This window comes from Bufo bufo, chromosome 5 (assembly GCF_905171765.1).
Source record: "Bufo bufo chromosome 5, aBufBuf1.1, whole genome shotgun sequence".
Lineage (NCBI taxonomy): Eukaryota > Metazoa > Chordata > Amphibia > Anura > Bufonidae > Bufo > Bufo bufo.
Genome location: NC_053393.1, coordinates 415,916,068 through 415,930,892, shown reverse-complemented (window position 1 = coordinate 415,930,892; position 14,825 = coordinate 415,916,068). Strand labels below are relative to the sequence as shown.

Below are 14,825 nucleotides of genomic sequence, written 5' to 3'. Positions count from 1 at the left end.
CCCTGTATAGGTGTTAAAGGGTGAATACCACCTGAATAATGCCTTTAGGTCTACCTCAATGTCAAACCAGTTGGTTGAAACAGTGGTTCCACAAGCATTGCCGTAACCAATATATTGCTTTGTGGGAAAAGATTCAGTAAAAACATGTATTTTATTCATTTATATACAAAAAAGAAGAAAAGAAATGAATGGCACATCCAGCTGCTATGCTTTGATCTAATCCCGCTACTTTAGCAGAAAACAGCGCTAAATAGCTCATGTGTCCGCCTCCTATGCTACATGCTGAATGAGGCGTTAGTGTACAATTTGAACAAAAGGCATAAACCCACTCACCACGCCAAGGTTGCCTCTATGAGTGGGTCCTACTCTAAAATTGGCACGGCGACCACCAATCCGGCAGGCGGCGGAACCCAGCAGCCAAACAGCACCCCTGCTGCCTGACTATGCCATACCTAGCGCCGCCCCCGAACCCGCCATAAAAACATCCCAGTGGCCCCTGTGCAGTACCGCACCATGTGAACAGTTGTCAAAGCTCACCTTACCTGAAGCCCTCAGGAACTCTGAGAGCATGGTAGGTTCATTTAAACCCTCATGCAAAATACCTTGCTAATTAAAATCACCTGGCCGAATGGGAGGAGTGCTGATCCCGGGACAGATTCTCTATACATATACAAAAACTGTGCTGTTTTTCTGGCGGGCTGTGGGGCCCAGTAGCTAGGTATGGCATAGTCAGGCAGCAGGGGTGCTGTTTGGCTGCTGGGTCCCTCCGCCTGCCAGATTGGCGCCACAGCGCCGCGCCAATTATAGAGTAGGACCCACTCATAGAGGCAACCTTGACCTGGTGAGTGGGCTTATGCCTTTTGATCAAAATGTACACTAATGCCTCATGTAGCATAGGAGGCGGTACACATGCGCTATTTAGCACTGTCTTCTGCAAAAGTAGCAAGGATGAGATCAAAGCATAGCAGCTGGATGTGCGATTCATTTCTTTTCTTCTTTTTTGCATTTTATTCATTTATACTTCTGCTCTTTCTATACTTAGGAGTCTGGTGGGAAGTCCTACTCGGTGATCGACAGCTTCCTCTGTATGCACCCTGTCAATCACTGAGCAGCACCACCCACTGGACACCTTTGTGTTGAATGAGTAAAGAGTTATAGTTAACGTTTTACTGAATCTTTTCGAGGCAAAACTCTATATCATTCTGCTCAGCTCTTCCCACCCTAAAACTTGTTACTAGGGATGAGCGAACTTCTGTTTTCAAGTCCGGCGTACAAGGTTCGAGTTATCTAAGAATTCTGTTATGGATTCTGCAACCACGGATCATAATTTATGGTCCGTGGTAGCGGAATCCGTTACGGAATTCTTCGATAACCCGAACTTTGTACGCTGAAGTTGAAAACACAAGTTCGCTCCACACTACTTACTACCTATAACTTGCACTGCATTTCCAAGGTGACAGGATTCCTTTACAGAGCTCAGATGGCTATTTTAGTAAATGCTTGCAGTCTCCACAAAATAAAAATGATGGATTATCTATTCTGAGAACATTGCATTGTGCAGTTCCTGTTATCTCTCCTGGAAGTGTATGAATACATTTTGACAGTTGGATGTTATTATTGCTGTTTGCAATGGGACATGTTCGAACACAGCCTGACACTAAGGGCTCATGCACACAAATGTATTTTTCTTCCATTTCCTTTCCCGTTATTTACATGTCCGTATACGGAACTATTAATTCAATGGGGATTGGAAAAATTCCCGGAAATGACTACATGTGCATTGTGTACGCATGTCCGTTCCGCAAAAAAGTAGAACATGTCCTATTGTGCATTTTGCGGACAAGGACAGGCATTGTTATAATGGATCCACAAAAAACAAAAACGGATGCAACACAGACGTCAAACGGATGTCATCCTTTTTTTTGTGGATCCGTGTTTTGCGGACTGCAAAATACATATGGTTGTGTGCATGAGCCTTAAAGGGGTTTGCAGTGGCTTAATATTGATGATCTTTCCTCGGGATAAGTTATCAATGCCAGATTGGGCGTGGTCCGACTCCTGGCACTCCTGCTGATCACCTGTTTGAAGGAGTTGCGTGAGAGCTACCTCCTTCAATAATTACTTGCATGCCCTCTACTTGGTAGCAGCTGTGCAGTGTAATTATAACGCTCGTCCCTTTCATTTTAAAGAGAACCTATAACATTGAAAATGCAGTGTGAATCTGTATGAGATGAGCAGATTGTTATATAGTTTTGTACTGAAAGATTTAGTTTAACTTGTATTTTATTAATTTAAATATCTGTGCTTTCAGAGCATAGTAATCATGTGGGTGTCCTGTGGGTGATTGACAGCTATTTCTGTATGTACAGATGTAGCAGGGTTAGCACTCCAGCTCTTAATTCAAATTTCTTAACTCATCGTGTTATCTTGAGACAAAAGCCATTGAAAAGCAATTGAAGGTGTTTTCTTAGATTACATAACACAACTCAGAAATCTCAGAAAACAGGAGTGTTAACCCTACTCCATCCGTACAGTCACGCAGAGATGGCTGTCCTTAACAACTTAACACTGCCCAGTATAGAATGAGCAGGTATTTAAATTAATAAACTACAAGTTATATAAAATGTAGTCTTTTCCCATAAAACTGAATATCAATCTGTTCTGCCCATCCTGCTTTATGCTGCCTGCAAATCAGAGACCAAGATTTCTTTTAAAGGGACACTTCCGTCAGAAAGGGGTATTCTTTTTAAGCTCAAAATTCCTAGAAAACTATTTTTTTTATATTTTTTGGCTGCACCTATATAGATAGGGATCCCATTGTTATGTTGCTGTGAGGAAAAGATGTTATCTGCTTTTGAAAAGATGTTTACAATTAATTATTGCACTTAGTGTAATGCATAATGCCCTAATTGAGTCACTCACTTTCCCTCACCCCTGCCCATTCCCTTTCTGGCTGCAGTGGATGAGAAAATGAAGCGAGGCTTTCTACCATGATAAAAATCTACACAAAGAAGGAAGTTAAAAAGCTAGGACAGAATACATGGAGTGATTTTTTTTTGTAAACATTGCATTTAGAAAGTTTTCAGACCCTTTCATTTTTCAAATTGTGTTATTTTGCAGCCTTTTGATAAAATAAAAATAAATTAAAGTTTTCGACTATCAATCTCTAGTCAGTACCCTATAATGAGAAAGTGAAAACAGAATTTTAGAATTTTTTTTGAAAATGTATTAAAAAGGAAAAATTAATATTTCGCATGAACATAAATATTCAGGCCCTTTTTATGACATATGAAATTTAGCTCTGGGGACCTCCTATTTAGTTTGGTCATCTTTGAGATGTTTCTATACCTCGGTTGGAGTCCACTTCTGGTAAATTCAGCTGATTGGGCATAATTTGGAAAGACACAGCCATGTCTATATAATGTCTCACAGCTGACAATGCATATCAAGGCAAAAACCAAGCCATGAGGATGGAAAAAACTGCCTGTTGAGCTCAGAGACAGAATTGTGTGGAGGCACAGATCTGGAGAAGCACTGAAAGTTCCCAAGAGCACAGTGGCCTCCATAATTCTTAAGTAGCAGAAGTTTGGAACAACCAGGACTCTTCCTAGAGCTGGCCACCCTACCAAACTAAGTAATTGTGGCAGAAGGGCCTTTGTAAGAGAGGTGATCAAGAACTAAACGTTCACTCTGGCCGAGCTGCAAGGATCCTGTGTGTAGATGTGAGAGACTTCCAGAAGATCAACCATTACTGCAGCAGTCCACCAATCTGGACTTTATGGCAGAGTGGCAAAGTGAGAGAGTCGGTACAAACAAGCCCATCTGGAGTTTGCAAAAAAGCACCTAAAGGCCTCTCAGGATATGAAAAACAATTTTCTCTGGTGTGATAAAACCAAGATTGAACTTTTTGGCCTCAATTCTAAGTGTCATGTCCTGTCCAGTACCATCCCTATAGTGAAGCATGGTGGTGGTAGCATCATGCTGTGGGGGTGTTTTTCAGCAGCTGGGGCAGAGAGATTGGTCAGGGTTGACGGAAAGCTGAATAGAGCAAAGTACAGACATATTCTTACTGGAAGCCTGATCAAAGTGCTCTGGACCTCAAACTGGAATGAAGTTTCACCTTCCAACAAGACAGTGACCCTAAGCACAAAGCCAAGACAACACAGGAGTTGCTTAGGGACAATTCTGTCATCCCAAACATCTATGGAGAGAGTAGAGACCTGAAAATGGCTGCCTACCAACGGTCCCCATCCAACCTGACAGAGCTTGAAAGGATCTGTAGAGAAGGATTGCAGAAAATCACTAAATTCAGGTGTGCAAGCCTTGTGGCAGCATAACCAAGAAGACCATAGATGTTAATCATTCCCAGAGGTGTTTCAACTAAGTAATAAGTAAAGGGTCTGCCGACTTACAGTTGCAAGAAAAAGTATGTGAACCCTTTGGAATGATATGGATTTCTGCACAAATTGGTCATAAAATGTGATCTGATCTTCATCTAAGTCACAACAATAGACAATCACAGTCTGCTTAAACTAATAACACACAAAGCATTAAATGTTACCATGTTTTTATTGAACACACCATGTAAACATTCACAGTGCAGGTAGAAAAAGTATGTGAACCCCTAGACTAATGACATCTCCAAGAGCTAATTGGAGTGAGGTGTCAGCCAACTGGAGTCCAATCAATGAGATGAGATTGGAGGTGTTGGTTACAGCTGACCAGTGCCCTGCCCTATAAAAAAAACACACACCAGTTCTGGGTTTGCTTTTCACAAGAAGCATTGCCTGATGTGAATGATGCCTCGCACAAAAAAGCTCTCAGAAGACCTACGATTAAGAATTGTTGACTTGCATAAAGCTGGAAAGGGTTATAAAAGTATGTCCAAAAGCCATGCCGTTCATCAGTCCATGGTAAGACAAATTGTCTATAAATGGAGAAAGTTCAGCACTGCTGCTACTCTTCCTAGGAGTGGCCGTCCTGTAAAGATGACTGCAAGAACACAGCGCAGACTGCTCAATGAGGTGAAGAAGAATCCTAGAGTGTCAGCTAAAGACTTACAAAAGTCTCTGGCATATGCTAACATCCCTGTAAGCGAATCTACGATACGTAAAACACTAAACAAGAATGGATTTCATGGGAGGATACCACAAAGGAAGCCACTGCTGTCCAAAAAAAACATTGCTGCACATTTACAGTTTGCACAAGAGCACCTGGCTGTTCCACAGCAGTACTGGCAAAATATTCTGTGGACAGATGAAACCAAAGTTGAGTTGTTTGGAAGAAACACACAACACTATGTGTGGAGAAAAAGAGGCACAGCACACCAACATCAAGACCTCATCCCAACTGTGAAGAATGATGGTGGCGGCATCATGGTTTGGGGCTGTTTTGATGCGTCAGGGCCTGGGCGGATTGCTATCATCGAAGTAAAAATGAATTCCCAAGTTTATCAAGACATTTCGCAGGAGAACTTAAGGCCATCTGTCCACCAGCTGAAGTTCAACAGAAGATGGGTGTTGCAACAAGACAACGACCCAAAGCAAAGAAGTAGATCAACAACAGAATGGCTTTAACAGAAGAAAATACGCCTTCTGGAATGGCCCAGTCAAAGTCCTGACCTCAACCCGATTGAGATGCTGTGGCATGACCTCAAGAAAGTGCTTCACATCAGACATCCCAAGAATATTGCTGAACTGAAACAGTTCTGTAAAGAGGAATGATCAAGAATTACTCCTGACCGTTGTGCACGTCTGATCTGCAACTACAGGAAACTTTTGGTTGAAGTTATTGCTGCCAAAGGAGGTTCAACCAGTTATTAAATCCAAGGGTTCACATACATTTTCCACCTGCACTGTGAATGTTTACATGGCGTGTTCAATAAAAACATGGTAACATTTAATTATGTGTGTGTTATTAGTTTAGGCAGACTGTGATCGTCTATTGTTGTGACTTAGATGAAGATCAGATCACAATTTATGACCAATTTGTGCAGAAATCCATATAATTCCAAAGGGTTCACATACTTTTTCTTGCAACTGTATGTCAATGCAAGATTATTATTTTTTTTAATAAATTAGCATTTAACATTTTGTTTTCACTTTGTCATTATGGAGTATTTAGTGCAAAATGATGGGGGGGGGGGGACTTGATTTTTTAAAATTTTAGCACAAGGTCAAAACATAGCAAAAAAAAAAGTAAGAAGGTCTGAAGACTTTCCAAATGCTTTCTAGGTTGTTAATATTTGATAAAAACATTTTTGATGGTGTCTCTTTAAAAGGGTTTTCCCACTAAGAACCTTTATCTCCTATTCTCGCTAGGTGACAAATGTTGACAAATGATCACTCGGCCCCACCATTGGGACCCCCACTAATGAATAGAACAAAGATCCCGGGCTCACTATGCCACATCACTGCACAAGCAGAGTGAAGAGGAGTTTGAATGGAGTGGTGGACAAGCATATGTGTCACCGCTCTAGTCTAAGTCCATGGGCCTTAGCTGGGGATCATCCAGCCAACATTCTTGTTGGAAGAGCCCATTGAATTGACAGCATTATCCACAATAATGTAATGTCTATGGTCAGCCTTACAGTAACCGATCAGTGATCCTAGGTGTTGCAATAGTGAGATCCTAATGGGGCACACATTAAGGATTATAACAATATATATGTTAAGTTGTTGAAGACTCTGACCTCCAGTCTGAATGTTGTGTTTTAATTAGTTTTTGTGAAACCCCTAATTTACAGGTCAAGAAGGATTGTACAAGTAAATTATACCACAGGGACACATTAGCTAGTAAACACAACAGCCTGTTGTTATTCACCTAAGAATTAGCTTGTACAATGTTTACCTGCTAAAAATGTTCTTGGCATCCGGATACAATCAACAAAGTGTACTGGAAGCTGAGCGCTAATAAGATGTTTTTCCCGGATTTATGTATTTCTGTGCTGATAATAATTAGTTATTAAAAACTGAGAATTCATATTCAAAATATAAATGCTATATTGTTTCCTTCTTCCCAGGAACTTGATGGTTTTTACTAGTTAGATTTTTCACAAGTTTATTATTAAATTTTTTCTTCTGTCTCTTCCACCTGCTGCTCCTCTGGTCCCTTCAGTGGTGTTAGTGAGGATGGAAGATGTTACATTGTCTATGGTAGAAATTTTCATCCAATGCAACCAATAATAATCAAAACGTCAATTATACCAAAAGAATCGGCTACAATCAAGTGAACACTGTGCTGTGATTCTAATATACATTTTTAGAACTAAAGAACTGTTGACTGCAGTATAATACAGTAGAAACCTGCCAACAGTGTCCATGATTGGAAATTACTCTGATGACGGACATTTAACCCCTCAGATGCCACAGTCAGCTGCACCCACGGCATCTGTGGAGTTTGCTCCCATTGACTGAATGCCTCCTCCCCACAAAGAGATCGCAGGAGCTGTTTCTGGGAACCTTATGAAGGCTCCCAAGCCTGCCATAGCAAAGTTCTTATTGAGCTCTGGCATGTTAGTCTTGTCCTGTTGATCCCTGCATGTCCCTGATATTGCAGCATCTGAGAAGGACAAACTATCAAAATATAAACGTGTTTATTCCATATGGTGAACGTTGTAATGTGGAAAATCAAAATAGCTGAATCTATGTTTCTTGGTCACTTCTCCTACTCAAAAAATGGAATAAAGAGCAATCAAAAAGTCATACATAACCTAAAATAGTGTGAATAAAAATTACAGATCACCTTGCAAAAAAGAGACCCTACACAACTCTGTAGACAGGAATATAAAATGTTATGGGTGCTCACTGTTTTAGGCTTCGTTCACATCACCGTTCAGCCTTTCCGTTCTCCTGCTCTGTTTAGGAGTAGGAGAACGGAAAGGACGGAGAAGGCACATAACTCAGCCAAACGGAGCCTTAGGACCCCATAGACTATAATGGGGTCTGTTATCTTTCCGCTCAGAAGATCATTTTGGAGCGGAGACAAAAGTTGTGCATGCAGGACTTTTGTCTCCGCTTCAAAATCATCTTGTGAGCGGAAAGATAACGGATCCCATTATATTCTATGGGGTCCTTAGGCTCCGTTTGGCTCAGTTATGTGCCTTCTCCATCCTTTCCGTTCTCCTGCTCCTAAACGGAGCAGGAGAACGGAAAGGCTGAACGGTGATGTGAACGAAGCCTTAAAAGCATAAAAACATTACAAAAATTATATAAATTTGGTATTGCTGTAATCGTACTGAACCACAGTTTTAGCATGTCATTTTTACTGCCCAGTAAATGCTGTAAATACGAAACCCATAAAGCACTGGAATAATTTCATTTTTTCCCTATTCAATCCCATGAATATTTTTTTCCCCCTACCAGTGTATGGAAAAGTAAATGATTCCATTAGTAAGTAAAACTTATCCTGCAAAAAATAAAAACACAAGCTCTCATAAGGCGATGGGAAGATAAAAGTAAAAAAAAAAAAACTAAACAAAAAACTGCCACCTGCTTAAAGGGTTAAAACCATCTGTCCACTGATGGAACAGAAATACAAAAAACAAACACAATGCTGAAGTAAACTTCGTCTAAGCTGTGGATTTTCAGAATGTGATCGCATATATACAAATTTGTAACAATGTGACCAATTAATTGCTTTTTAATGAAACATTCATCTACACATATAAATGCATATTTTACAATTTTATAAAAATAACATGATAATTAGCCATGTAGAAGCCTTCTCAGGGCCACTAAAGACAACATGATCTGAGGTATCCATCACGTGTCTGGTAGAGAGGTACAGCGGGCCAAACGAGAGTAGTTAGTATGAACTACAGTAATACTTACACAATACAACCTCCTTTCAGACTGCCGTCAGAGGCTTTATTTGGGGCATCTGTTTGCATTTACGTAACATTTGATGACAAGAATAGTGAAGCATGGGGTGCTAATCCTGTCCTCAAAACAACAAACATCACAATGGAAACCCTATTGACCCCATTGTAAGTCAAGTCATGAGACAGATTGCTGAGGGCATCATGGCTTCTGTTATGATCAGAACATAGCTGTAGACACAACACTACTGAAGCACTTATGGTTGCTTGCTCCAACTACGTCTTCAGTATCCATGTCTGCGCATATCCAAAGTCCTAGTTCAAATTTAAATATGAAAAAAGCATGAAAGAAAGCGGAAATTAAGCAACAATTATTATTATTTTATAGTGCTGTTATTGTTTGTGACTCCGTAGACTGAATGTGTAATCGAATGTTTTCTATTTGAAGCTTCCTTCTTTGAGAACTACCAGTACGTCTAAGACTCAGCAGAAATTTGGGAAGAACCAGCCATCTAAAAATCATTGGCAAGAATCAACTGAATCTGTAGAACTTGAAAAATTTAGGTAGGTAAAAAAAATAATCTGTATCTGTACTTTGGAAGTACAAAACAAGAAAACATACTGTCAGATATACCAAAATGAACCAAAAGTCACTTGTGAGGTTCCAATTACTGTTAAAGGGGTTGTCCGGGTTCAGAGCTGAACACAGATATATCCCCTTCTTCATCCAGACAGCCCCTCTGAGATGAGCATTGGAGCATGTCATGCTCCAATGCTCTCCCTTGTCCTGCGCTGAACCAGGGAAAAGGCCATTTTTTATTAGAATCGGTGACGTACCAGGTCTCTGCTGGGCGGAGGCTTCCACCTAGCAGTGTTCCCGGTGACGTCACCGGCACTAATGGGCGGGCTTTAGCGCTGCCCTAGCCTGTAAGTTCTAGTGCAGCACTTAAGCCCACCCATTAGTGTTGGTGACGTCACTGGGAACACTGTTAGGTGGCAGTGTAAACATTTAAGAAAAAAAGCCCTTGCCCTGTGCGATGCAGAACTTGAAACGGGGCTGCCTGGGTGAAGAAGGGTATATGTCCGGATTCAGCTCCGAACCTGGACAGCCCCTTTAAGTTAAAATTATTGTATAAATGACCCAATAGCTGATAGCACTTCAATGGTAGATGCATGATTTAAGTACGTTAACTCCTTCCTGACCCAACCATTTTCCTTTTCTTTTTTTTTTTTTATCGTTTTCACTCTGCCATCCAGGAGTCAACCATCTTATTTTGTCATTTGTGTAGCCACATGAGGGCTTTTTTTTTTTTTTTTGCGAGACAAGTTGTAATTTCTAATGCACCCATTTAATTTAGCATACCATGTATTGGGCAGCTGGAGACGAAATTCTAAATGGGGTGGAGTTGAAGAAAAAAATGGCATTGTATCATGGGTATGGTTTTTACAGCGTTCCCCATGCCGTAAAAATTAGTATGACTGCAGCAGTAATACCAAATTTTTATAGTTTTTGTTGTGTTTTAATAATAAATTGCCATATTCTGACCCCTATAACCCAATAGCTTATTTTTTTGTGGTGTGGTCTGTATTTGGGAGGTGAAGTAACAAAAAAAACATTGAATTGGCCATTTTAATTTTCTTCCCATTATTCCATTCACTTTAAACACTACGCTACATGTGCAAGCAGGCGCCATGTTTGCCTATCGCTCCAGCGCCGTACATGTACGGTGGTGGTAGCAAAAGAGTTAAAGAGGTTGGTTACAAGGTCTCTTTTTAAACTAACTTTGTTAATAGTATTGCTAAATTTTGATTTCTTTTTCTTTGTGTTTAAAGTAATAGATTTATTCACAACTAAAATTATTTTTTTCTTATTAATTTCTAGTATTAATTACAAAAATGAAAGGAATTTTAGCCAGCACTCACAGCATAACTTATTCCTCGACATATTCATGGCACTGATTAAGAACAGGCTTGGATGCAGGTAAAATCATCTTTTTTTTTCCACTTAAGAGACCCTTTTTCTCCTCACCCCTGCCTCCTCCACTGATCATTCACTTTAAATTCACTGCTGAAGTCTGTCTTTAGAGGCAAGACTGACTATCAGCTCACTGAGGGATCACGTTACATGCTTCCCATAGAAGTCTATAAAGAGGAGGAGGAGTGAAGTGCTCGTGGTAGACAAAGGCACAGATACACGGAGATGCTGCTGCTTCTAGTACATTTTGTATCTCACTCTAATGGTCCATTTACACGGACACTGGCAATGTGCGTTCCGCACTTTGCGGACAGCACATCGCCGGCACTAAAAGAATATGCCTTTTCTTGTCCGCAATTGCGGACAAGAATAAGGCATGTTTTATATTCTTCGGGAAAGGGAAATGCAGACCCGGAAGTGGGGGTCCGCATTTCCAGATCTGGGCCGCTCAACGTGCGGCCCTATAGAAATTAATGGATCCGCAATTCCGTTCCGCAAAATGCGGAACAGAATTGCGGACGTGTGAATGGACACTTAGGCCTCATGTACACGGCCATTTTTAGCACCAATGAAAGTCTATGGGGCTACTCACATGGCCGTTCTTTTAACGGCCAGTGAATACCGTCCGTCCAAAATACAGGACATGTCGGCCAGACGGCCCCATTGAAATCAATGGGACCGTTTTTAACGGCTGCTTAGACTTGAGTGCACCCGTCTAACGTCCGTTAAAAACAGGTACACTTTAACAATATGGCAATTTAGGGGTTAAAAAAAAATAACTCACCTCAAAGACTTGCTCGTGCTGCAGCAGTGTCTTCTCTCTTCACTGAAAAGGACCTGTCAAAGGACCTGCGATATGCGTGATGACGTTACCACGTGGGAGCGCGTGGTGATGTCATGATGCACATTGCAGGTCCTTCGGCAGGTCCTTTTCAGTGAAGAGAGAAGACACTGCTGCAGCACGAGCAAGTCTTTGAGGTGAGAGTTTTTTTTGGGTCAAATCAACAAAAACAAAAGATGGGGGCATTATTTACACCATGGGGAAATTATTCAAGCTGGGGGCCTACATTGGGGGCATTATTAATGCTGGGGGCTGTAAAAAAAAAAAAGCTATACTATGGGGGACATTATTTTAACCTGGGGCATTATTAAAGCTAGGGGCATTATATAAAAATTAGCAACACCATGGGGGGCATTATTTTAGCTGGGGGGCCAAATGGTGGGCATTATTAAAGCTAGGGACAGTATATAAAAATTAGCAACACCATGGGGGACATTATTTTGGCTGGGGGCCAAATGGTGGGCATTATTAAAGCTGGGGGCACATTATAGGCACCATGGGGTCATGAACAACGGGTGCAAAATAGATTCAAAATGGACATTAAAAACAGACACACGGCCAGAAAATAGATGCACACACTGATGCAAAATGGCCATGAAAAACTGACAGTGTGTCCGTTTTTTTTTTACTGTTGTGTGCATGTAGCCTAATGCTCGATTCACATCTACACTGCCCAGTATTGCTGTGTAATATCCTCCATGCTCGTTCTGCTTTTGAGGGTGTGCTACAAAGAGATATGAGCGCAGGATCTCCTCTTATGTGTGTGTGGTGTGTATTGGAGACATCATCACCAGGGGTGCACCATTCTCAACCTAACCCCTTCCCTACTAACATTACGTATATCACTACTGAACATACAGGGTAATACAGCACCACATACCTCTTACATCCAGTGACGTCTCCTTTGATGTAGATGTTCTCTTTCCTCATATTCTCCTTTCAGACCTTCAGACTAGACCACCATTTTTCAGCCATTTCTCGTCTCTGCAGTATAACCCAAAAATCTTAGTTTACTACTTTTCCATCATCCTCCCATCTTCTGGACAAATCATCCTACTACCCCAAATACTGTGCCGCTGTGCTTCCCAATACTATACTGCAGAAACAGATAAACCCCCTGATAATAGTAGTACCGTGCAGATAGTGCCTTCAATAATTATTGGCACACAGTGCCCTAAAATAACTACGCCCAGTAAATAGTGCCCCTGACACTAATAGTGTAAACATAACATCCCCCAAAAATAATTGTGGTAAGCTGATACTGTGCCAAGGTGCCCCCACAGTAATAGTGCTCCCAAAAGTCTCACCAATAGGAATAATTCTCTGCTAGAGCACACATGGTAGTAATAGGGCTCCTACAGTGCCCCAACACGTCCCCACTGTGCCCCAGAAGTAATAATGCTCCCATAGTGCCTATACTAGTAATCATGTTCCCCATAGACTCCCAGTAGTAATAAAGCTCACCATAATGCCCCCGAGTAGTAATAATTCTTCTTATAATTTGACAGTAGAAAAATGTCCCCTTATAATGTGTGCCAATGCAAAAAATACCCCCTTTTAATGTCCCCAGTTGAGCTAATGTCCCCATAGTGCCACCATAATGTGCCAGTATAAAATACCCTTATATTGTGCCCGCAGTAAATGCCCCCATAGTGCTCCTCTTCCCCCATTCTCCTAGTGCCCCCTATAAAGTTCCAGTATAAAATGCCCCTATATAGTGCCCCAGTAGATGCCCTTAGTGTCTCCCATAATTTGCAAGTATAAAATATAGTACCCACCATAATGTGTCCCAGTATAAAATGCCCCTATACAGAGCCCCCCATATAAAATACCCCTTCTTTGTAGCCTCGGTAGATGCCCCCATAGTACCCCCCATTAATATGCCAGTAAGAATTGCCACCCAATAATGTGCCAGTAAAAAGGGTCCCCGTAGATGCCACCACAGTGCCCCCAATAATGTGCCAGTAAGAATGCCCCCATAGATGCCACCACAGTGCCCCCAATAATGTGCCAGTAAGAAGTGCCCCCCATAGATGCCCTCCAATTATGTGCCTGTAACAAGTGCCCCCCAATCATGTGCCAGTAACAAGTGCCCCCATAGCGCTCCTCTCCTGTATTGTACCATATAAAAAAAGTAAACCCACATACTTCCCTCCATCAGGCTGGCAGCGATGCAATGCAGGCCTCTTCCGGCCTGTGTCCCGCGTTTTACGGCTCAGGCGGCGTGATGACGTCATTGCGCCGCCTGCACTGGCCTCTGATAGGCTGCAGGCCTAGTGCCTGCAGCCTATCAGAGGAATGGGGGAGGTAGACGCCTCTCCCCTGCCCTGCGCCATCCATCTGTATCACTGTCCTGAGGACGGCGATACAGATGACTATGGAGATGAACGCTTCACAATAGAATCGCTCATCTCCCTGTGCCCCGCCGCCGCCCCCCACTTGTCACCAGGCCCCTAATTGGCGGTGCGACCCTGATCATCACACTGACAGAAAAATGCTGAATACAAATCATATAATGGCCAGATATAATGTTATCCCTCATACATACAGCTTATTCTGAGACAGGTGACAAATTAATTACAATTGATTTAATATAAATTGTATCAATTCTCTTTTCAAATATCTGATCCTAAAAACCAAAAATGTGCAAGTGTGTGAAATTGCAAAAATCCCTTTATTCATGAAGTGCTGGGATTCCAGACATTCTTGTCAAGCTTTATTGTGTGACAGCCTTTCACATCTTTCCAAATCTAAATAATGGTGTTCTCCTTGTTGGCCTCCCTCCCAGCTCAGCCATTAATACGCATAGACATAAACAGTAATACGGCCCACGCTGATCTCCCACACATCAGCTGGCAATGTAGCAGCCAAATATTACACAGAAAGCTATTAATGCATAATGATCGAATTAAATATGGAAGTTCAGCAATTAGATCAAGGCTTCTTGTTCTGAAATATGTTGCTACTCACTGGTTATTGTTTCATTTAATTCTCCCACGGCAGAGAATGGATTGACAGATCTCCGTCTGTTCATTTATTGCGAGTATTGATCTGTTTGAGATTATTAATCCGGGACCCATTTTATCAGGTATGGTTGTCTTAAAGTGACTTTTTAATATCTATGGATAAATGGATCTTTTTAATATTAATGGGACTATATCAACAACCTTTAAAGGAAACCTGTCATAACT

At 41.5% G+C, this 14,825-nt stretch overlaps 1 protein-coding gene across 3 annotated transcripts in view; it reads left to right on the top strand.

The window, feature by feature from the left end:
* The window catches only part of NEK10 (NIMA related kinase 10), a 266,495-nt gene that overhangs the window by 43,586 nt on the left and 208,084 nt on the right, over positions 1-14,825 (top strand). For 2 of the 3 annotated variants that reach the window (XM_040432101.1, XM_040432100.1), the window contains exons 1-3: positions 9,280-9,382; positions 10,701-10,799; positions 14,638-14,722. In XM_040432101.1, the coding sequence (XP_040288035.1) occupies positions 10,768-10,799; positions 14,638-14,722 (117 nt within the window). In that variant the 5' untranslated portion in view covers positions 9,280-9,382; positions 10,701-10,767. Of the gene's footprint in view, positions 1-9,266; positions 9,383-10,700; positions 10,800-14,637; positions 14,723-14,825 lie in introns of those variants that run through there. The other variant, XM_040432102.1, reaches the window with a different exon arrangement.